The sequence below is a fragment of the Pipistrellus kuhlii genome, unplaced genomic scaffold (genome assembly GCF_014108245.1).
Source record: "Pipistrellus kuhlii isolate mPipKuh1 unplaced genomic scaffold, mPipKuh1.p scaffold_m20_p_9, whole genome shotgun sequence".
In the NCBI taxonomy this organism is placed as follows: Eukaryota; Metazoa; Chordata; class Mammalia; order Chiroptera; family Vespertilionidae; genus Pipistrellus; species Pipistrellus kuhlii.
Window position 1 is genome coordinate 43,171,703 of NW_023425595.1, and position 22,779 is coordinate 43,194,481.

The following is a 22,779-nucleotide window of genomic DNA, read 5'->3' on the forward strand; positions in this document are numbered from 1 at the left end:
AAAACAACAAAATGTTGTTCAGTAATTTGCCCAAGGTCACAAACCTAGAAGTGGTGGTGGTGGTGGTGGTGGTGGGGGTCAGTCTTCCCACCCCAAATGTGACTTCATGGGCTGCAGAGGATGGAGCAGCTCTCTCTCCAGCCACTGCTTGGTTTGAATGGCTGAACTCGGTCAGGGAACAGTTCGCCAAAGACACCAGCTGTGCCATGCCTGGGCACTCCGGGGTCAACACGTTTCAAGTGACAAGAGGACACGTGGGACTGCAGGGATCTGCTGAGTTGCTGAAACTCTACCTTGCCTGACTTGCCTGTCAGACTAAGTGTGGGTGTGTAGGGCACTGTTTCCAGAACTCCCTCCCAGCAGTATGCCAGCCTCGGCAGGGTGAGCAGGTGGCCATGATGGCAGACAGATGAAGCAGGAAAGAGTGGGTAGAAGAGCCAATGTCATGCACCATCATACAGAGATGACACCTCATAAATCTAACAGGCTTAGCCCATGGTGACTTATTAATGCTGCCTGGTCCCCATGTGGAGGTAGAAAGTGACAACCACTCACAACATCCCTAATGATGCCGAGAACCCAGAAGAACTCAGGCTAAGAAGGTTTTCCTCCTGAAACACCAGATACTTAACTATCTCCAGGTCATAGGCCTTCACCCATCACCCTTCTCCCTCCCCTCTCTGCTCCCAAACCTTCTTCCAGACAATGAGCCATCTATCTGGCTTTGAGACTTCCGAGTACAGGGGGTCCAGTCGGATGTTTGAGACCCCCTGGAAAAGCACACGACCACCGCCTCTTGTTTGAGGGTCTGCCCAAACCGGTGTTGACTTTAGTCATACTATCTCCTAAGAGCCCTCATTCGAAAGGGACAGATGAGCCACTTACTTGTCTGTCACGGCCTGCATGAACTCGTCCAGCAGCTCATCGTACTTCTCCCCACGCACACGCGGGTGCTTCAGGCCGATGTACAGGGGGTCTCTGAGCAGCTCCTGGAACAGACAGCATCCATTTTCTCAAGTGTCCTGGTTTAGTGGGAAGGACCGGGGGTGAGAGGGGAAGAGGGGGGAGGAAGCCAGATAAGCTCCCAGTATCACCTCCTAAAGGTCTGAAGGCTAAGCCCCTGACTGAGGGTGGACTCGCAGGTAGTCCCATTTCAGAAACCAAGGACGCTTTGAACAGGCGAGCCTCCCTCCCTGACATGGTCTTCCCACCTCTGGCTGTGGGTTTGGGTGTATTTCAGAGCTTCCCAGCAGTAGTGCTGTTGACATTTCGCCTTGGATAATTCTTTGATGTGAGGGCTGAATGCATATTGCAGAATATTTAGCCTGGTCTCTGATCTCTAGCCACTATAAGTCAGTAGCACTCTCAGCTGTGACAATAAAAAATGTCTGGAGACATTGCCAAATGTCTTCTCTGGGGGCAAAATGCCACTGGTTGAGAACTGCCATAGACAGCATCTGGACTGGAGTATTGGGTCTGGTCCAAAGCCACTGATCTGGACTCAAATGAGAAAAACTTCTTCTCTCCCTTCCTCCCTCCAAAGTCTTTTTTTTTTTTTTTTTGTGATTCTTAGCCAAGTGGCCTAATTCTTTCTTTATTTTATTTTATTTTATTTTATTTTTTAATTTTTAAAAAATCAATCTTTATTGTTCATATTATTACAGAGGTTCCTCATTTCTTTCCCCCTCCACCAGGTTCCCACCCCACCCTCCGCCCCCTCCCCATCCCCCATTGTCCTCATCCATAGGTGCACAGTTTATGTTCAGTCTCTTCCCGCACCCACCACTCCCACTCCCCTCCCGTATCTCTACTACAATCAACAGCTAATATTGTTCATCAGGTTTTTCAACCTTCTTTTTTTTTTTTTTAAATTAATAAACTTTTACACTTCTAAGAATAAATTTTAAAATCTAATAATTTTAAACCTTGTTTTTTCTGCCCTGGGAACTGAGAAGCAAACTTGTTTACATGTAGACTTGCCCTTAGGCTATCAAAAGGTGTAGCCATTCAAATGTAAATGAACACATTGTTTAAAGATAGCTGCTGGCTGGAATTGGATTACATGTTCTGGGTAGGTAGGGCTTGTCCTCCCCTTTCTCCATTAAAATTAAAGTGTTAGCTTTAAAACCTCTTTTTGGGAAGAGACCTTAAACTTTCAGAACTTTAAATTTTTCAGGTAGTAAATCAGTTACTTAGCATTTTCGCAAGTCAATAATACCTCCACTTGCCCAAGGATAGACTTCACACAAAAGACACTTCCAAATAGATCAACCAACCTCATCCAGACCCCACACAAGGTACTCACAGATAAACACCCCAGCGCTATAATGACTCAACACATCCAGATCTAAGCCTTCATTACTTGATTAGCAGACCCTCAAGTTCCCCCCCAAATTTCCAGCCATGTCTGAGAGGCAGCCCTGGGGCATGGGCAGGCGAAGAGCGAGCTGTTCCGGGCCTGGCTACTCCGGGCCTGGCCTCTGTCTGGTCCGCTCCACAACCAGCTGTTCTGGGTCTGGCCACTGCCGCTCCCGGCCTGGCTGCTGCTGCTCCGGGCCTGGCTGCTCCCGACCTGGTTGCTCCAGGCTTGGTTGCTTTGGGCCTGTCCCTCCAAAGTCTTACTGAAAACTACCATGTGCCTGGTTGTGTGCTAGGCTCTGGGGATACAAGAATAGAATGATACAACTTGAAATTCTAGTTCAAGAAAGATGTCCACCTCAATGCTAGCCTCTGTTAAATGACTACCCCCCCCCCCCCCCCCACCTCTTGTGGCTCTTTGTCAGAGCATTCACACACTGTTGGGACATCTTGTGTGTCTGCACTGTGTGATGACTGTGCTCACTGGTTGACTTCTCACCTCTTCTATACTCCCCACCCCCTCCATAGAATCAGTATGACATGGTTACTGAGCATCTGTTACTGACATTGGTGCTCGCAGGGTTTGTAGATGAGTGAGGAATGGTTGTTCCCTTTAAGCTGCTCAGTCTCTGGCAGGTGGCTGACCAGTGAACTTACAAACTCTACTACAGGGCAGAGCAACGTTGATTGCTTTGGAAGAAAGTGTGGCCCATGGCAGCGCAGAGAAGGAGTGAAGTGATTCCCACCGGGAATGGAGGGTTGCCTCATGGAGAAATCGGTTAGGCATTAGAGGACAGACAGATTTTGACAAGTGGTCTGGGCCCTCCAGGCTGAGAAGTCAGCACAGAGAAAGGCTAGGGGGCTGGAGCAGAAGGAGGAAAAGTGCCTGTGTGTTTAGGAAATAGAAAGTAATTCCATGAGCTAGTCTCCAGGAATTATCTATTTTTGTGTTGATCTCACAAAAATATCAGCTCATGGAGGACAAGTTTTAGTATTATCTTCATCTCCATTTGAACTGCTGCTGCAGATTCAGAGGTAAGGGTGCTGTGGGCTGTGCCCTCCAGAGGCTTAGAGTCAAGTCTGCCGTGGCCAGCTGTGTGGCCTCAGGCAAATCACACCACCTCTTGGAGCCTTCCTCTCATCTGTCCAATGGGGATGAAATTGTGATGAGTGACTGTGGCACAGGGTGATCGTGATGAGTAAATGAAGCCATAGATGTGAAAGAGCTTTGTGAATTATAGCACACACTGAAAACTAATAGCAGTAGCTTTAACTGGCATAGTGCTTCCTATGAGCTGCATAATAGAAAATATTCTAAGTACCGACTTTCCCCTACAAGGTGTAGCCATGGAGCTGTGCCCCTCAGAACTCTCCCGAGAGAACCTGCTGAGGGAGGGTAGTTGGTGGACAGCTTCCAGCTGCCACATTCTCTCTTTGCTGCTACCAGCCTGCGACTGAGCATGGCGGGTGCTAGGGTGGGCCAGTCCTGCACAGCTGACGCTCCTAACCTTTGCTCAGGGATTCCTATTGGCCTGAGACTTTCCCAGGGCTAGGTTGCAGATAGATCTCTTCTTAGTGTTTCCCTCCTTCCTTCTCTCATTTCACTGATGCCATACCTGCATCATTGTCTAAGGTCCCGCCCACTCTCCAAGGACTTCTGCTCCCTCCTTTTATTTTTTCTACACACCTTTTCACCTGTTTCTTGGAGGACCTGAATAGAAATAATGAGGCAACAAGCCACAAAGAGGCTAAACAACCTGCCTAGATCGTGGGCTAGCAAGTGCAAGAAACAGGATTCAAACTCAGCTGCCTGACTCCAGAGTCTATGAAGGTAACCACCACCTCTTAGTGGCTCCTCTGCACATCAACCAGAACTGACTTATTTTTTGTTAAAGGCCCTGCTCTGGGTCTATACCATCTTTTTAAATTTTTTTAAAATTAAGGTATTATATGTGTACATATCTTTCCATTGCCCTGGTCCATTCCATCTTGATGGTGCTGTGGAATGTGGTTGGGCAAAGGTGCAGGGGACAAAAAACACACACACACAGGAATGCCTGCCTTCCCAGCCCCTCACATCCCCCACTGGGTGTTGAGCCTGCAACCCAGACATGTGCCCTTGATGGAAATCAAACCTGGGACCTTTTAGTCCGCAGGCCGACACTCTATCCACCCAGGGGTCCTCAAACTTTTTAAAGTGGGGGCCAGATCACGGTCCCTCAGAGAGCTGGAGGGCCGGACTATATGAACTACTAATTCCTACTGTAACACCTCGGCTGCGTTCACTGCCCAAAAAACCTGGCGGGCCAGATCAGACTCCTCTGCGGGCCGCATGTGGCCCGCGGGCCATAGTTTGAAGACGCCTGCACCAGCTAGAGCAAAATGGGTGGTTTTTAAGACTATGCAGCCACCTGGAAAAATGCAGGTGAGATTATTTAAAGTGAAAAAAAAGCAGGATACATAATTGCTATCCTAATTTCAATCACCTGAAACACACACATATAGCCTGCGAGGGCATACAAAAATACTGATAAAAATAGTAAAACTCTTGGCATTTGCAGAAAACATTCACTTTTTTAGTTTACATAGAGATGAAAGGGTCCATGTTAAGTTACACTTTGTAATGTTGCCAAGCCGCAGATGTGACTGGTGGTGGGCCAGGCAGCAGAGTGAACTGCTTAGTGCTGCAATTGCAGTTTCTGGGGTGAGCCAAATTCTCTAGTGGCGCTGAAGACTTTTAGGAGTTTCCAAACATTTCTCAGCATCTTTGCATCTAGGATGAAAGGTCAATCACAATGAGGTACCATTGAGCTATCAGGGAGACAATACAAAACTCTAAAAGGTTTTTATATTTCATTTTATAGTAAGATGTTTTATGCCTGAAATGCTTTAAAGGTTAGCATACAAAAATATTGTAGAGAAAGTTTCTATATGGAGATGACACTAAAAATAGCTTCTTATATGCACATAGAATCTTCAAGTAACCTCACTCCTTTGGAATTCTTTCATCTTACATATTCTCATTACATTTTATCCTTTAATCTTACACATTATCATCCCCATTTGACAGATGAGGAAGGTGGAGCTTCAGGGCTTGAATACATTGCCCAAGCTGACACAGCTGGAAAGTCGTTGAGCTGAAACCAAGCCTTGCTTTGCCTGGGTCTCATGACAGTGCCCTTTCTGCCCCATCATTTGATGGCGTGGTGACTAGGGAGCCTGAGGTGGCTCCTCCCCTTCTGCCTGGTCTTCCTGAAAGAGTTCAGCAGTGGATGGGGAGGCCCAGGCTGTCCCCCCGCAGACCAGGCTGGGGAGCATGGGAGCCAGAATGGTCACAGTCCATGTCCACATCTCCGCCAGCTGGGTCTCCTTAGGCAGGAGGGGTGGAGCTCCCACAGCTGTCTTAGCACCTCGTGGAACAAGAAGTCCACATTCTGCCCTGTGTTCCACTGAGCAGTTTGTCTCTAAGAATGACTGCCCGAAGGGGCTGAACCCTCTCTCCTTGCAGTTCCCCTCCATCCTGGACTTCCTCAAACAATTGTTAAGACGTTTCTAGCAGGCAGTATTGCCAGATGAAATACAGGATGGTCAGTTAGATTTGAATTTCAGATGGACAATAATTTTTTAATATAAATTTGCCCCAAGTATTGCATGGAATGTGCTTATGCTAACAAACGTTAGCTATTTACACAACCTTTAAATTCAACTGCTATTCTATATTTCTCTTTGCTAAATCCAGTAACCTTATCAAGAGAGGCAGAAGGAATCTTAAAGTTGGCAGGCAGGGCACTGCAGTGGAGAGGGCACTGCTGGGCCTGCTGGCCCTGGTCAGGATGGCCCCACGACCACCCTCAGTATGTCCTGGCCTTAGAATCAGAAGGGGCTCTGGGCTTTGGAATAGGTGGGGTGTGAATTTAGACTCTGTCACTTAACTAGCTCTGTGACTTTGGACTTTGCCCTGGTTCATTTTTCTTCCGTTAAGTCAGGGTAATAATGATCTCTATTGCATAATGTAAGCTCTTTGAGGGAAAGGTCCTATATTCACTTGCGTCTTCCCAGTGATTTTTGTTCATAGCAGGCCCTTGAAAGGTGCTTACTGATGGAGAGGCATGAATTTTAGAACTGGGCTAAGTAGCTGAAACCGGTTTGGCTCAGTGGTGGAGCGTCGGTCTGTGGACTGAAGGGTCCCGGGTTCGATTCCGGTCAAGGGCATGTACCTGAGTTGCGGGCACATCCCCAAGTAGGGGGTGTGCAAGAGGCAGCTGGTGGATGTTTCTCTCTCATTGACATTTCTAGCTCTCTATATCTCTCCCTTCCTCTCTGTAAAAAATCAATAAAATATATTAAAAAAAAAAAAAAAAGAACTGGGCTAAGGAGATGCTGGATTAAGGAGTATGATGGTCTTAGAAATCACTTGGTTCAGCTTCCTTTAGATGAATTTTTAAGGCCTGTAACGGTTAAGTGAACTGCCCAAAGTCACAAAGAAAATTGGGTGGGATCAGCAGGGTGAAAGGACAGCTTCCAGATCAGGGGTCTTCTCAGGAGGAACTAATTAACTCAAGTCTGGCTGCTATGAGATGGTTACTAATGTTCGAAACGAAATAAATCTATAACTTTAGGTTAAGGCCTTTATCCCAAGCAGGCGAGCCAGGACTTTCTCCTCTGCCATGGGAGTAGAAGGTGCCCTCTATGATTGTCTGCCCAGTTCTGACTTCCTAAGGGTTTTCCTGCAGCTGAAATGCAAGGAAAACAGAATGGCTTCCCCCTCCTCACTGCCATGTCCCTGAGCACTAGATTGAAGCTGGTAAAGAGATGAACCTCGATCTGGGGTAATCTTTATCTTGCATAGCGACAGGCACACAATGTTACTCAGAGGGCATGGGGGTGCTTGGGAGGCCGTGGCATTGGGTTCACACTGTGGACACAGTTCATTGTCCCCTTGGGGAGGCAGTCATGCCCACCACACATTTCTCTGGAAGCTCATTAAACACAAGGGTGAGCTGTGCAGAACCTGGGAGGAGCCCTTCACTGGCCACACGTGTGCAGACAGTGAGCGCCTCAGCTAGCACCTCATGGTGATTGCTGATGATTTATTAGCTGCAAAAGGAGCATCTCGAGAGGTGGGGGTTTGGCGATCCCTGCTATTCAGTAACACCTAAGGCACCGATTATCAGTTTGATAATCTGTTCCCATGTGTGTCTCCCCACAAGCTGACAGGCCTGTCCCTCTTTCCTCCCTCCCCCCATTAGTCAGTTCCACAGAGATTCACACAGCATCTCGTTGGGAGGTGGATCCATCAAGGCTCAAGACTCTGCCAGGAGACGTCCTCTAGGGCTCAAGGGCCATTTTAAAGTCACCCCCCCCCGCCCCCCTAGATTGCACCCTTAGCTTAGAGTGGGATGAGTACTGGGTGTTGGACTCAAATACTGGGGAGCCATTTCTGCTCTGGGACCTCTTATCCCATATGAAATGATGGGGCTGAACTAGAAGTACGAACACGGACAGTCAGTGGCCCTGCTGTGTGTGGTTAAAGCAAAACGCACACCCCAGTCTGCACACAGCTGTGCCGCAGAGCGGAGAGCAGGTGCACCTCCTGACGAGGTTCCCTCCCCCGCCCGGTTGGACTGGAGTCACATGTCCCTTCTCACTGCCTCACATATTTGTTTTTCCAAACCTTCTGGATGCGTCAGGTAAAAGTGACTCAGAGTTTCAGGGCTGCAGACCCAGATGTTTTCCTTCAACAGGAAGCCTGGGGGTGTTTTCTCTGACTCGAGAGCTCCTGTGGCCCCAGGAGGTTTTACGGAGACGTACATGCAGATGGTCCAGCTGTTCCGACACTACACATCATCACAGCAGCACCCTCCCCGCGCTGACATATTGCTCCGGCTTGCTCTGCGGGAGGGATGTGCCCCAAGACTTCTGGGCGGAAAATCTTGCAAATTGATTCATTTCCTAAATAAGAACTGTAGTGTGAGAGATCACACAGTAAATCCATTTGGAAAGAGATAAGTCACCGTCTTCCCGATGGTGGTCACTTGGTGACTTTGGGTTTTTGTGTCCTGAGTTTCTCCAAGAAAGTTTGATGGGGGTTCACCTTTTTTGGGGGGCCTGGACCATGGGAATATCATGAGTATACCCTGACTTGATCTGAGGGTATATGGACCCTTTATTACTTGAAATACCTACTCCTTGTCTTCTTTTCCTTGCCTGTAACCTGGCTTCTCTGAGCAGCATGCCATGGCAGATAAGGCTGCTCTGCAGCCGGAGGCCTGAGTTCAAATCACAGCTTCCCAGCTCTGACACTAGGAGCTGTGAGGCCTGGGGTGAGTGGTTAACAGGTTTGTCTCAGTTTTCTCATCTATAACACAGAGAGAAACAAATCTCCCATAGCTGTCATAAAATTAGAAGAGTAAATGACGATACATAATCCCTAGAACTGTGCCTGGCGCACCGCAGGTGCTGGTGTTGGTCCCGTGGCCTGGGGACAGCTCTTCCTCACTAGGTATTGCAAGGGCGGGTCAGGCTGTGCTCCTCCTCTCAGCTGGGGGACACTCTGGTTCCTTCGGACAGGAGACAGGAGGGAACAGGCCCAGGGGGAGCTCTCTCCCTTCCACAACCAGGAAGAGAGGTGATTCAGAGGCCTGAAGCCGCAGGGGGAGATGCAGACACCTTGAGCAGATGTGGCGCATTAGCTATTAAAATGATCAATTAGGTGTCAATGTTGAAACACCGACAAGGAGGTATTCCACCCACGCCTGGCTCTCATCCGTCTCCCTCATGCCCAGTAGAGTGCCTGACACTGACTAAACACCCAATAAATACATTTAATAGATAAATAAATGTCAATGTCTGTAAGCAAATGCAAATTGTTCAGTAAAGAGAAGGTATTCACAGAATGATCTCCATTGAAAAAACTAGGACAAAATCATGAGCACATTATGATTACAACCAAGTAATAATTACACCTGTGTATACGCATAGACAGAGGTTAGATGGAGCGTTGTGGGAGAAATGCCATTTCCCTTTTCTTTTAAAAGTAAAGATTTTAAATAATATTTTAAAGTAACTTTAGTAATAAAAATTCTAAAAGTCAAGAAATGACCTTTAGTTATAAGCAACAGAAACCCAGGCAGGTGATGTGGTATGGACGAGGATCCCAGCCCTTCCGCTTCTAACCAAGTGTCTCTGGGCCTCAGTTTCCCCTATTGTGTAAAAAGCGGGCAAAATGGATGTTCTGTTCACAGGGTTATTATCAGGCTTAAATGGGGTGGTCTGTGCACACGGCATGGCCATGATTACTCATGGGTTCCTGCTATCTTTCTGCTGAGTTTGTTATAGGTTGGGTCCAGCTCTAAACTTCAGCACATCATTGCTGGGAGCTGGACCTTCAATGCCAAAATATATATATATATATAATTGATTTTAGAGAGAAAGGAAGAGGGAGAGAGAGATAGAAACACCCTTTATGTGAGAGAATCATGGATTGGCTGCTTCCTGCAATTCTCCCACCGGAGATCAAGCCCACAACCCAGGCATGTGTCCTTGACCAGATTTGAACCTGGGACCTTTCAGTTCCCAGACCCACTCTCTATCCACTGAGCCAAACCAGCTAGGGCTTTTTCCTTTTCTTAATATGTTTTTACTGATTTGAGAGAGAGAGAGAAAGGGAGAGGGATAGAGAAATAAAAACATCAATGAGAGAGAACCATCGGATGCCTTCTGCACGCTCCCTCCTGGGGATAGAGCCCACAACCCGGGACTGTGCTTTGACCTGGAATGGAACCAGTGACCTTTTTGTTCATGGGTCAATGCTCAAGCATTGAACCAAACTGGCTGGGTAACGACATAGGATCTTAATGCATCTGCTAGCGTCCACCAACACACTTCTGGGGAATGCAATGGTTCCTTTTTTTTTTTTTTTTTTTTTTTTTTTTTTTTTCTGAGAGCTAGCTTTTAGGAGACAGAGAGTGAAGATCTATATTAAACCCAGCTGGAGCACAGCAGGAGGTGTCAGATGGGAAGAGTCTCTGGAACAAAGTGTGTTACATGCATGCATGGTTTCACACATGTTCCTTGTGGCTGAGGGACAATTTCAGTAAAACCCAGGCATCTGGCTCTGGAGAGGGAACCACAGTGCAGGGCCAACCTTGAAGGCTGTTGTTGACGAGCAACTCTAAATCTTGTGCCACCATCTGCCTCCTGTCTCCTTGGCTGGTGGGGAGGCATATGGAGAAGAGTTCTAGGGGTGGAAGAACAGAAACCTCCTGGTCCTGTCCCTTCTTGGACCAGAAGGGGATCAGTCTAGATTAGAACACAGTTTCACCTGCTGCCAGGGGTACTGAGCCCAGCATCCCTGCCTCCCAGTCCAGTACTTTTCCCTCTCCCCTTGCCCTGCCTCCTGCTCCCATGATTTCCCAGGTCTGAAGCAAGGGCTGGCCCTGTCCACTCATGGATGGCATCTGTGGATGAAGCCTGAATAAGTGTCATTCCTCATGAGCTACAGTGCTCATTCTGCTCAGTGTAGTGTCCAGGGAGGAGGAGGCCAGGCAAAGTCAAGGCAAGTTTTCTTGAGAGAAGTCATCACAGAATGCATATAAGAAAACTTATTTGACAGTATGAGTCAAGAATCTAAAAAGTAGCCATTCCCTTTGCTTCAAAATTTCCATTTCCAGGAATTTTAGGAGAAACTCAGAGGTGGAAACAGACTGTTCTGCAAAAATGGGTATCAGAGCACAATTACATCAGCAAGAAGACTGGAAAACACCTAAGCATCCCACAGTGGAGGGTTTCCTATGCAAATTATGGGATAGCTGGCAGTTCTGCAAATGACCTTGTGGGAGAATGGCTAATGACCTCAGAGAAAACTGATGAATGATATTACATTTTAAAAAGCAGGATATAGAAGTGTATGTGCAACAAAATCCCAGTTTTGCTTTTATAAATGAAAAGGTTAGAAGGAAATTACCAAAATGTAAGCAATGATTGGTGTTGGTTGTGTGACTGATATTTTATTTTAATACTTCTTTGAGTCTTCTCAATTTAAAAAAATATGAACATGCCCTCATTTTAAACTCAGAGATAAATGTCCTTAGGAAGAATTCTTGGATATTTCTTCATGTTCTCTGACAGAGACACAGAGCTGAGACCACAGGCGCACACAGAGCCTATATCCAGGGTGGTGGTACTCTCAGCTGCTTAAATCCTAAACCACCTGGGGCCCAAGAGGTGGATCTCACCCACAGCCTGGGTCAGTTTCTCCCCCTGGGTTTGCAGGAACCTTAGTTATCTGGTTTAGGTCTTAGCCCTGAAGTTTTGAGTCTTAATCCTTTCTCTGAGGAAGCTCGCCTCTAAAATGCTGAAAAAAAACTAGCCTGCAGCCACTTCCATCAGCGGTCTCTTTACTAATGGGCCAGAGAGAAGCTGAGGGCATGGGAGCTGCCTGGGACATGGAGAAAGAAAGCAGGGGAAGCCCAAACAGGGTTGTCAGGGAGGGTCTCAGGAGGAAGAGGAGCAGGAAGACCAACTTAGCAGGGAGGAGGATGGCTTCCACTCCACAGCTGTGAGAGACAGTGCCCTGGCAAAGGGGACCCAGCAAAGAAATGACCCGATATTAGCAGATATAACTGCCCCACCCCATCTCAGCTGCCACCTTCTGGCCCCAGATCTCCTGCCCACGTAGCATGTTACCTCGTTGTTGGTGCCGACGTCCAGCAGGACGGGGAGGCACTGCTGCGGGTTGACCCCTCCGCACGCCGTGTACAGGGCCAGCTTGCCCACAGGGATGCCCATGCCGTAGCAGCCCAGGTCTCCTAAGCCCAGGATGCGCTCCCCATCAGTCACCACCACGGCCTGAGAAACAAAGCAGGACACCATCAATCACTGGCAGCACCTCCTGTGACCAAGTGCTGGTCTTGACAGCTCTGGCATGTCAGGCTGACAGCTGATGCCCGCTGCCTCTGCTAGGGATGAAACAGCCTCTCTGGATGAGGCCAAAGCTCCCTTCAGCTGCAGGTGGCAGGCCGGTGAGGAATTCCACTGAGAAGATGACAGAAAGACACCTGTCTTGCATTCAGAGGTTGGGGTGAGGGCTGCAGAAACAGCTGGAGGGAAAACACATCTAGTCACTCTCCCTCGAAGAAACCAGGCAGACAGACTCAGCTCGAGATTTGAAAGGCAGGGAGGAAAGGACATGAGCAAAAGAGATAATGAAAAACAAGTGTTCATGCTGCTGTTACAACCCCATTGTTTAGAGACCCTACTCTCGGGCCTGCTCTGGAGTGTGATAAGTCCAGTGTGCAAAGGACAGAGCTCCCGTGACATCTGCTGGGGTCACTATTTCTCAGGAAACCAGGATGGTTCTCAAGCTGTACTGGGGTTGCCTTTGTGTTTAGGCAAATAATCACGGAGGGAATACCAGGTCATAGACATAGTGCTAGTCATCTCAACCTGCTCACTACTATGAATAAACAGATGCTGATGAAGTGGAGGATGGAAATCATTATATTATGACGATGGATATTTATTTATTCATTCCTTTGATACATATTTATGAAGCATCTACTTTGCATAAGACACTGTGCCAGATTCTGGGGGAAGAGCTTTAGTTTGCTCATCTGTGAAAACAAGAATGCATGAGCCCAGCCCTTAAGAACTAAGGGGCCCAAAGAGAGATGGTACATGTACATGTATAATTATGACTTTGGGAGGAAAGTGTGAGCACAGCGGAACAGGACAAGGGCAGCAGAGACGAGGGGACACACGTACCAGACACTGAACAGGTGGAGATTGTCCACCAAGGGTGTGGTTGGGAGAAAGGCATTTGATACAAAAGGGAATTGAGATCCAGGGTAGAGGTGGGGAATGTAGGCTGTGTGTGTGGGAGTGCAGGGCATGAAAAGAAAGAATGGAAAATCAGGCAAGAATTAAACAGTGAAGGGCCTTGAGTGTCAGGCCAAGGAGAGCCCTTCCAAATGACAAGTTGTTTGTAAGTCATCTCAACCTGCTCACCTTCACTGGTTACCTCCTTCTCTAAATGAGTTAAGTTTAGGGGCTACCCATCCTTTCAATGGAACTGGTTTTGGGCCAGACATAGGACCAGCTCTGAGCTATGAGTGTCCTGGCTGGGCCCAAGCATGATACCCATAGGCACCATAGGTACAATGAAGGCACAATGCTGGGCACTGGGGATAAAAAGATGAAGACTCATCATTGTCCTGTAAGAACTTATGATCCCTATCCAAAGGGTCCATGGCATCTCTTCACTTCTTTTCTCTATGTCTTCACGGGTGAGCACAGATAAGGGCTGTGCTAGCTTTTGGTAGAAATTGCTGTAGAGATTCTTACAAAACGCTCTTCCACTTATGAAAAAGGGGCCCTGGAGAGTGCAACAGACCCACAAAGATGACCATGCCCCTTAGATTGGTCTTCTGCCTCTATGAAAAGTGCTCACGACCCACATCTCACCCAACCCTCCCGCGGCCCTCACTGGTAGGCAGATCTGAGATTGTTATCTTCGCTTCACAGGTGAGCAAATGGAAGCTCAAAGACCTTCATATTCTATACAAGGCACTGGACTTGATGTTTCCACATTAGTTATCTCAGAAAGATTAGATGACTTACCAAGGGCACCTTGCTTTTACAGGTGGCAGGCTGTGATTTTAATTAGGCTTTGGGTTCCTGGCTCTGGGCTCCTTCTACCATCCCATTCAACTGGGTTAAGCACCTGTGCTCTTGGCAAAGCTCTGCCCTGCCTCAGGGCCACCCACTCCACAGTCTCCCTCTGACCTCCCCCTGGCAACTCTCTCTGGTGGAACCTGTGCTCTCATGCTGCCCCGGAGTGCCCACATTCTGGTTAATTATCTACCATCTCTTCTAATCAAAGCTTCCTTACTCTGGTTCCCATTCCCTCTGCTGAAGGCCAGTGAGTGATAATGGAGTTAAATCAACTACTCCTGCATGGTGTTAACTCTAGAACTCTGGGGCCTTTCAAGATGGTACCAGAGATGCCATAACATCTTCCCAGTGTGGAATGTTCCAGGACACTAGACTGCATGCCTGCTCATCTCGATCTGTCATACACTCTCAATCCTACCATACTAATGGTTAGGTTATTGCAACAACTTCACAACCAGAGTCATCTTTCTGCCAATCTCTCCTGCCAACTAATGCCAAATTCATTGTTTCCCATTTTCCTTATGCCATTCCAAAGCTAAAAGTGTAAGGTGACCAGCCGTCCTGCTTTTGACGGGATAGTGCCGATTTTTAACAATTTGTCTCGCGTCCCTCGGCATTTTAAAAAAGTCCCAATTTGTTAAAAATTGGGTCTGTCTGCCAAAAGTGGGCTGTCTTGTCACTTTACAGTGACTTCTAACTGTCCATAAAGTTGAGTCCAAAATGCTTAGCTCTTTAATGACTTATAATAAATCCAATATAACTTCTGAAACATCTCCTGCTACTCATCTGTACACAATTGTCTACTCCAGCCAAACTGGCCCCTCACTCACTGTTAGACACTCTCTGAATTCACCAATAATCTCTGACCGCTCAGTCTCTATATTTCCCTGGGAAAGGCCCTTCCCCTTCCCCAGCCGTGCAAATCCTGCCCATTGCAATCGAATGTGCCTTCTCCAGCATTTGTTATATCTACCCCACACCTGGCTTCTTCACCCTTCCTGCCTTCCACAAATATTTATTAAGTACCTACTGCTTGCCAAGCCCCACATTTGCTACTTAAACATTCAATAGTGATAGCATTTGGGTTCTTATTTAATAATTTTAAAAATGCAGATTTTATCTCACTAAATAGCCTAACGGTGAATGGCCAGGAATTTTGGAGTCTGATAACTATTATTTGAATTTAGGCCTTTGATGAGTTGCCACATGTAATCTTGGGACAACAGGTAACTTTTATGAGTTTCAGTTTTGCATAAAATGGGAGAAATACCAATACCCAACTCATCACATTGTTGTAAAGATGAAATGAAATAATATATCTTATTTTAATCCGGTGCCTTGTAAAAAGTAAATGATCAGTAAATGGTGTTGCTCTTAGAATTATAATAATGATCATTGGGGCAAAGATTATACACTAGAATTCTAAATTGTTTCATCTCTCTCTAGTTTAGTATTCCTACAGAAAAAAACATGCAATATCTATGAAATGAGTAAATGAGAGGGAGAGCTTGGCAAATGCAGCTTGGCAAAAGTCTGGCCACGTGAAGCTCAACAGCATTTCAAACTTGACTCTGCACCCATTCCAGTGGCTTCTATTTGTCATCTCTAAGCTAACAGTCTGCTGGACACTAACACTGGGATGTCCAATAGTCTCCACACTCTCCAAATCCTTAATCAAAGGAATTCACTTTCCCTTTTATGTTTTAAAATCTTTTACTTCTGCTGTCCTCCCCCCATCTGTTACCCCTATCTCCAAGGCTCAAAGCCGCCCAGTCTGCTGACTCCTCTCTGTCATTAGTTAACCACCGCTAATTGGTCACCAAGTTCTGCTGCTTTGACCTGCTCTATATTTTTCTCATCTGGTCCATGATCTTCATCCACACTGCTCCTGCCTTGGGTCAGTCCATCCATCCCTCACCTGACTGGTGGTCTCTGGACTAGTCTCAATATTTTTAGAGTCTCCCTCGTCCATTTAATTCCATCTTTCCAAAGCACAGACAGGTTTGTTACTTTCTTGCCCCCAAACCTCCAGTGGCTCTTGAAGCCTATAAAATACAACTCAAACATCTTAGACTTGCATTTAAAACTTTCCATGGTCTACATCTAATCTGCTTTTTGAATTTTCCCTTTACCCACTCCATGCTTTATCCAAACTAAAATATTTCCTACTTTTTATGAGGTTTGTACTTTCTTAGTAAATGCCATTTTACTTCTCAATGCCTGTATCTCCTGGATCTACAATAAATCCTACCATCCTTTATGTTTTAAGGAGCATCCCTCCATGAAGCTTTCCTTCTGGAAATAATCACTCCCTCGTCTGAATTCCCACAGCATTTTCCTCCCCCTCAGCACCTGCTACTTTCTTGTGTTGCTTCTTAGTCTTTCTTAGTAGCTCTAAGCTCTTTGAGCAAGTACCAGGACTTGTCATCTTTGATTCTGCAGTGCTTGACTTGGTCCCTGCAAAGTGATATGCACTCAGCAAATGGTGGGCAATGTGATAGAGCAACCAGAGACAGCAAAGGGTCTTCTCTGGAAGACTGAACTCAGACTTGGTGTAAACGAAAAGTTCAGAGAGAAGAGGCTGCCCCCTATTTTTCATGACATCACAGGGACCACTAGTGCTGTGGCAGTCAAAAGGCTGAGGGCAAACCCAAGTAGCATCGGGGGGTTTTAGAGCCCAACAATGACCATCAGTAAAGTACAAAACCACAATTTCCTTGTTTGGGTGGCTTTGAGAACTCACAGTTCTCTGTATTTCAGATGACTAAAGGTATATTGTGCCACCTTCTTCCTCTGTCCACCCAGCTTGGACCTCCACCCAATGGGGCTAACCCCAGACTAATCTGGGGATCGACTCCTTTCTCTGGCTCTGGTTTCCTTGGACTTGTATCTATGGTCTTGGGCTGCTCACAGCACTGGGTGTGCGGCCCTCTCTTTCTCATTCTTCCTTTTCTCCTCCTCTTCTTTTCTCTCTTTCCATGGCATAGTTTCAAATCTTGGTTCCATTCTTCACAAATAAAGAATCTAACCTATCATCTTCCATGTTTATAAAATGAGAATGATAATAATCCCTACCTCTGAGAGTGTTATTAGAAGAAGTCAATGAGTTAATCTATGTAAAGCCCTGAGCAGAATGCCATATGGGATGGATATGGTGATGTGTTATAGACAGCCTCTTTCAGAAATAAAGGGGTTATTCTCCCTATTGTACCCTTAGCTGTCAGCCCACTTTGGGATTTTCCTGAAGAGAGCCACCTTGACCAAAGTCATGCCTCCTTCCAAGAGCAGCAACTAATGACTGATGAATGCAAGGGATAAAGACCTGCTCTCTTGCCCCAACTCATGATGACCTTGAGGATCATTGAGCTTCAGAGCCTCCTCATGGGCTTGGCTGAGTCTTTCTCAACACCTCACTCAGCCCACCTTCTCCCTCTGCTCTACCCTGCCTCCTGCCTTTCTAGAGGTGTCAATCCTGTGAGTACTCCCTAATATGCTCCCAATATGCTAATTTCCATCTCAAACTGTTTCCCAGAAAACGCAACTGCTGATACTAAGTAGAGTGGGGTTTAACACATGGTCGGCCCATGCAGGATAGGTGGGCACTTGGTACTGGTCCAAGTTTAAATGTCTCAGAGGCTGGTGCCCAGTGACAAAGGATGCTCCCTTGGCTCCACTACCCAGCACCTCCTTCCAAAAGCTGCTGGGACTGGGAGGAGGGAGAGATGTGCAGGTTTGGGAAAGCTGTTGGAGAGAAGGGCTCTTCTCAGCTGACCCTTCCTCCTGGCTCGGGCAATGGCTGCTGTGGGAAAGAGTCAGAAGAGCAATTCTCACCCTTCTTTGTGATTTATGCTGGACAGCTCTGAGCAGTCAAGCAAGCCTCCTCCTTCCTGAATAAGAGAGGCCTACAACACTTCATGTCCCCTGCCTTGGGCTGTGGCCTCACTTCCCTTACAGCCTACTTCTCTTATATCTCAGTTCACCGCTCTGCTTTCTGGCTGGGAAACCACTGAAAATCATCTTTTATCTTCTAAGCCAATTCAGAAGCTCCTCTGAATCACCCCTTCCTCCAGCCGAGGAGCCAGTAACACCAGGGGCCAAGGACACATGTGCCTTGAAAACCTCTATTGAGCAGTGGAGCTCTGCGAATGCGGACAAACCATGTAACCTCAGCTTGTTCATCTGAGCAGACACCCCTACCATGCTTTAGGACCCACCCCATCAGGGGTTTTCAGAAGCACTCTTTACTCCACAGTGATTGTGGGAATGAAATGAAATAACGAAGTCGGAATTGGTGTCAGATCCAAAGTACCATGAAAGATTATAATAAGCAGAGATTCCCTACCTAACAAGCAAGAGAAATCTTCAGCTCCTCTTTTTGAGGCAACTGGAGAAGACATACCAATTAACAAGAAAGACTGCAGGTTGGAACATTCTGAACCTTTGAAAGAGCAGCCCTGGGTGAGGAGGAAGAACCCACAAGTAATAGGCCGGTAGATAGGGCAGGGCAGGGATTAGGATAAACTAGGAGCAGCCCAATCAGCCTTAATTAACTTGTTTACGTGTCAAACTGTAGGTGCAATCAATATTCAGAGTTCCTTATCCAGAGAAGGAAAAAAAAAATTACAAGTGTTTTGTTTTTTAAATGAAGTCTCCTGGTTTTAAAATGTTGCCTCCATAAGGAAAGAGGCTTATCCAGAGAAGGAAAAATAAATAAAATAAAATAAAATACAAGTGTTTTGTTTTTTAAATGAAGTCTCCTGGTTTTAGAATGTTGCCTCCAAGGTTAAAATTAAAAAACAAAACAAACCACTGAGGGCCAAGTCAAACCTACTGGGGCCGAATTCGGAAAGCTGCCTGTCCATGGCCTGTGATTCCCAGGAAAAGGGGTGTCTCCATGGCTGTGCTTTAGCCTCTGGTCTCTGCCCTGCACTGCTATGTGGGCCAAAGCCACCTCCTCCTCCTCCAGCGATGACACCATCCACTCACATGCCCTTCAGTCTCATACAGACTTTATTGTAATTAATCCTCCCAATACTAAAACGAAGACCAGAGAGGTTCTCGCACACACAGCAGGCATGTGGAAGGTAGATGGGAACCCAGGTATGATTGCAAGGGCAGAGCTGAATCTTCCACAGTTACTGGAGCTGGCCTGGAAATTCCTCCAAAGTGAGATGGAAATAAAGGATGGAGGGGAGGAGGGCCCCCCAGGCATCGCTCATCCACTCTGGGGTACCGCAAGGCCAGTGGTCAGCCAGCCATGCCATCTGCTCCTTGCCCCCAGGCTCCTCTCTCAGGTCGCATAGACACAGTCACTGTAATTGTTTCCAGGTCTCTCCACCTAGATTGGGAGCTCCTTGAGGGTGGGCTTGGACATCTTCATCTCCAAACCCCCTGGGAACGCTTACTGAGTAGATATTTACTAAATGGTTGTTGACTACCATGGAATAAATTGCACTGGCCCAGATCTGCTCATGTAACTTACATTTTCCTTAGAGGCTCTGGCTGTCTCTCTTTATTTGAGGACTCAAATAGGCCTTCAGTCTCATACAGACTTTATTGTAATTAAGTGACTCCAGAGCCCCAGTTTCCCTTTGTCTAAAAATCACAACAGTTGCTGTCTCCGTCCCTCTAGTAGTTAGACTCAGAACTTGCAAGGTTCTCAAAATATGTCTGTTGAAGCCAACTAATATTTAGCGGTGGAGGTTCTGGTTTGAATTTGTCTTGATTTCTGAACTGGAGTGAATGAACTTGGGGCCAGAATCTGTGTTTCTCTCATTCTTCATCCTCACAGCAGGGCCCTGGGTGCAGTTCTGGAACTTGTGCCCTGACAGGAGGAGCAATTGGAACCTGGGCTCCCTTTCCAACCTGGAAGAAGGAGCATCTTTTTCTTACCGGCTGAGGGGAGATGTCTTGTTGTCACTCTCTAACCCCTTGTCACTGGCACAAAGGTACCGTGTGTGTGTGTTGGTGGAGACTGTGCCTCTCCTGGCACAGTGCCTGGCACATGAAAGATGCTCATCAAAACCGTCACCTGAGTTCATTCAACTCAGCAAGCACCTACCGAGTACCTGCTATGCCCAGGGTTTCGCCATGGTGGACTGCCCAGAAGGTGGAAAGACCATTTGTAAGACCTCAGCAGCACGTCTCTGTAGGGCAGGCTGGAGTTAACTTCCCATCGAACCAGTTGCCTTCCCTTAATGTCCTCAAGACCTTATTATAGATTCACCCTGGGCACACCCTGGAATCTTGCTTCTTCTGGGACTGGGACCAAAACCTGCAGGGCCCAGGCCTGCGTGTAACTGGAGTCTAAGCAGATAAGCAGGAAGGAGGGGCCCAGGGTGAGATCACAGCCAGACAAAGTGGATGAAATGAGCTCTTCATGGGGGTGGGACTGAAGTCCAAGGTCCTGTCCTACCTGCTCTGGTACTCATGCCACCAGTCCTCCAAAGGGCCAAAGCGGGTGGAGCACAAAGAGAAGCTGTATGTGGGGCCTGGTGGAGAGAGGTGGGGTGGCCCAGGGAACTGGCAGGGTCGGAGGGAGGGAGGTGCTGGCGAGAAAACATGGAGTGTCCCAGCTTCCCAAGGGAGGCAGGATGGTGCCAGTGTTGGCCCTGAGAGGTGCTCAATCTGAGCTCCTTCAGTCAGCTCCAGCCCCTCTCCAGCTCCTGTGCCAGAAATGCCCTCACCAAGCAGCCAGCAGATGTTTTGCATTTTTGCTTCACCCATTTTGTTTGTAAAAGTGACAATGACCTTAGATGCCAGAACCCCTCAATAGGTGGCTACAAAGCTGCAAGTTTCATCTTTTTAAATTAACACAAAATTTGCATTCTATATTATATCCTGTTTATTATATAAATTTCTTTTAGTAAAATTGATATTCCAGGAAGAAGTGGCAGGTTATGTTTGTTACTCTGTCCACTGCTGTCTGTAACCAGGTGCGAAGTTTTGTTCATCAAAAGGTTTTCCTTTTGTTGCAAAACATCTCCACCCTGCCTTCTACTCTCCCCAATGACTCACTAATTGTGCAAATGCTACCCCTCAACTCAAGACCCCGCTCAAATATCACCTCTCCCATGAAGTCTTCTTAGATTCCCCTCAAGCTAAAAGTAATCTCTGCCTCTTTGAACACCCCCAGCTCTGTGTATCTTGTCTGCTTCTAATAAAATCCACCTGTTAGTGTTTTTGCATCTGTTTCATTTTCCTCATGAAAAGTTAGCTGCTTGAGAAGAGGGTCTATGTCTGATTTTCCAATCGGCACTGTGTATTCACTAGGTACTCCATACATGCTGAGCACATCTTCCAACTTACTGCTACTACTAATATTGTTCATAATTATAACATATTAATACTACACTAAAGCAATAATAAAGGGCAGTTTCAGCTGGGTGCCTGGTCAGTGCAAGCCTTCGCTCTGTGTGCATTTGTGCTGGGCTGTGCCAGGTCTGTGGTCTGGGCCCGGGGAAAGGCGAGCAGTGTCTTGCCTTCAGTGTTGCAATGGCTCATTTTGTGGCCGGGAATGACTCTGGTCCAGGCTGAAAGGATTCACCCAACAACAGAGCAACAGTAAAGAAAGCAGGATCATACCTTAATATTGTCTTCTGGCCAAGAGTTCAGCATTGTTGCAAGGTGGCCCTTGTCATGAATGGTGATAAACAGCCCACTAGGAGAAACAAAACACGGACACACAGAGAAGCCAGGCAGTCAGACTGGGAACATAGCAAAGACTGCAAGTACTCTGGATCACTGTCACTTAACTTTGCCCATAGGGCTGGGCAAGAGGGTGCTCTATCCAAAGCCCCAGATATTTAAGGGGCCCTGCTCTGGTCCTCTTCCAGTTTCCCCCCTCTGCAGGGCAAGGAGTGCAGGGGACCAAGAGATGTGCCCACTGGAACTGTGCTCACCAGAGGCTTGCCCCCCCCCCCCCAATCCTTCCTCTGGACCAGGCACACAGCACCCCAGAATTCTCTGCCCAAATGGCCTTAGTGCTGCTTTCAGGGACTGTGTGGGGCTCTTCTCTGGGTCCTTCCTTCTGAGTACAACTACACTGCAGTGGGTGAACCCCTAGGCCCGGGGCTGTGACCTTGGACATGTATGTTGGGGTGTCCAGACACATGTGTGTGAGGTCCCTTGCAGTGGGAGATGGTGCTGAGGAAGGGAAGAGGGGTGGGCTGCCAGCTGTGTGCCCATTTTTTCTACACCACTGGAGTCTGAGAATTCTAAAGTTAAATTGGTCTTCCAGACCATCATGAAGGTATATTTGTAAAAGCAGGAGGCTGGGACATATTTTACTTAACAATTTATTAGCTTGACATAACTTTTATTGTTTAGACCATGAATGTGGACCCGCATCTTCTGCCCTGGGATTAGGGGGGGGGGAGGGGGAGTGGCCACAGAGGATGGCAAGTAGTTTGTGCCTTCTTGCAGGCACTTCAACCTCAACATGTCTGAAACCAAATTCATGATCTAATCTTTCACCATTATGACTCAAAGACAAGACAAAACAAAGACCCAAGACAACCCGAGCCTATTTCCTTTCTCAGTGAATATTACCTGCACACATAGTTTAACAACTCCAAACCCTCTTCTCTTTTATACAACCCATTGCTAAGCCCTTCAATTCTACTTCCTAAGTAGCTCCTCATTCATACACTTCTTTCATCCAGAACACCTCCCTAGTCCTAGATCCTGATATCGCTTGCTTAAAGTGCCATAACTATGTGACAGCCCCTCTTGTCTGTCTCCAGTCTG

General features: G+C 47.1%; 1 protein-coding gene across 4 annotated transcripts in view; it reads right to left on the reverse strand.

Annotated features, from left to right (window-relative positions):
- Positions 1-22,779, reverse strand: part of ME3 (malic enzyme 3) — a 165,470-nt gene that overhangs the window by 38,739 nt on the left and 103,952 nt on the right. For all 4 annotated transcript variants that reach the window (XM_045577575.1, XM_036427142.2, XM_045577574.1 and 1 more), the window contains 3 exons: positions 21,616-21,691; positions 12,046-12,207; positions 886-989 (listed from right to left, as the gene is read on the reverse strand). In XM_045577575.1, coding sequence (XP_045433531.1) covers positions 886-989; positions 12,046-12,207; positions 21,616-21,691 — 342 coding nt within the window. The remainder of the gene's footprint in view (positions 1-885; positions 990-12,045; positions 12,208-21,615; positions 21,692-22,779) is intronic.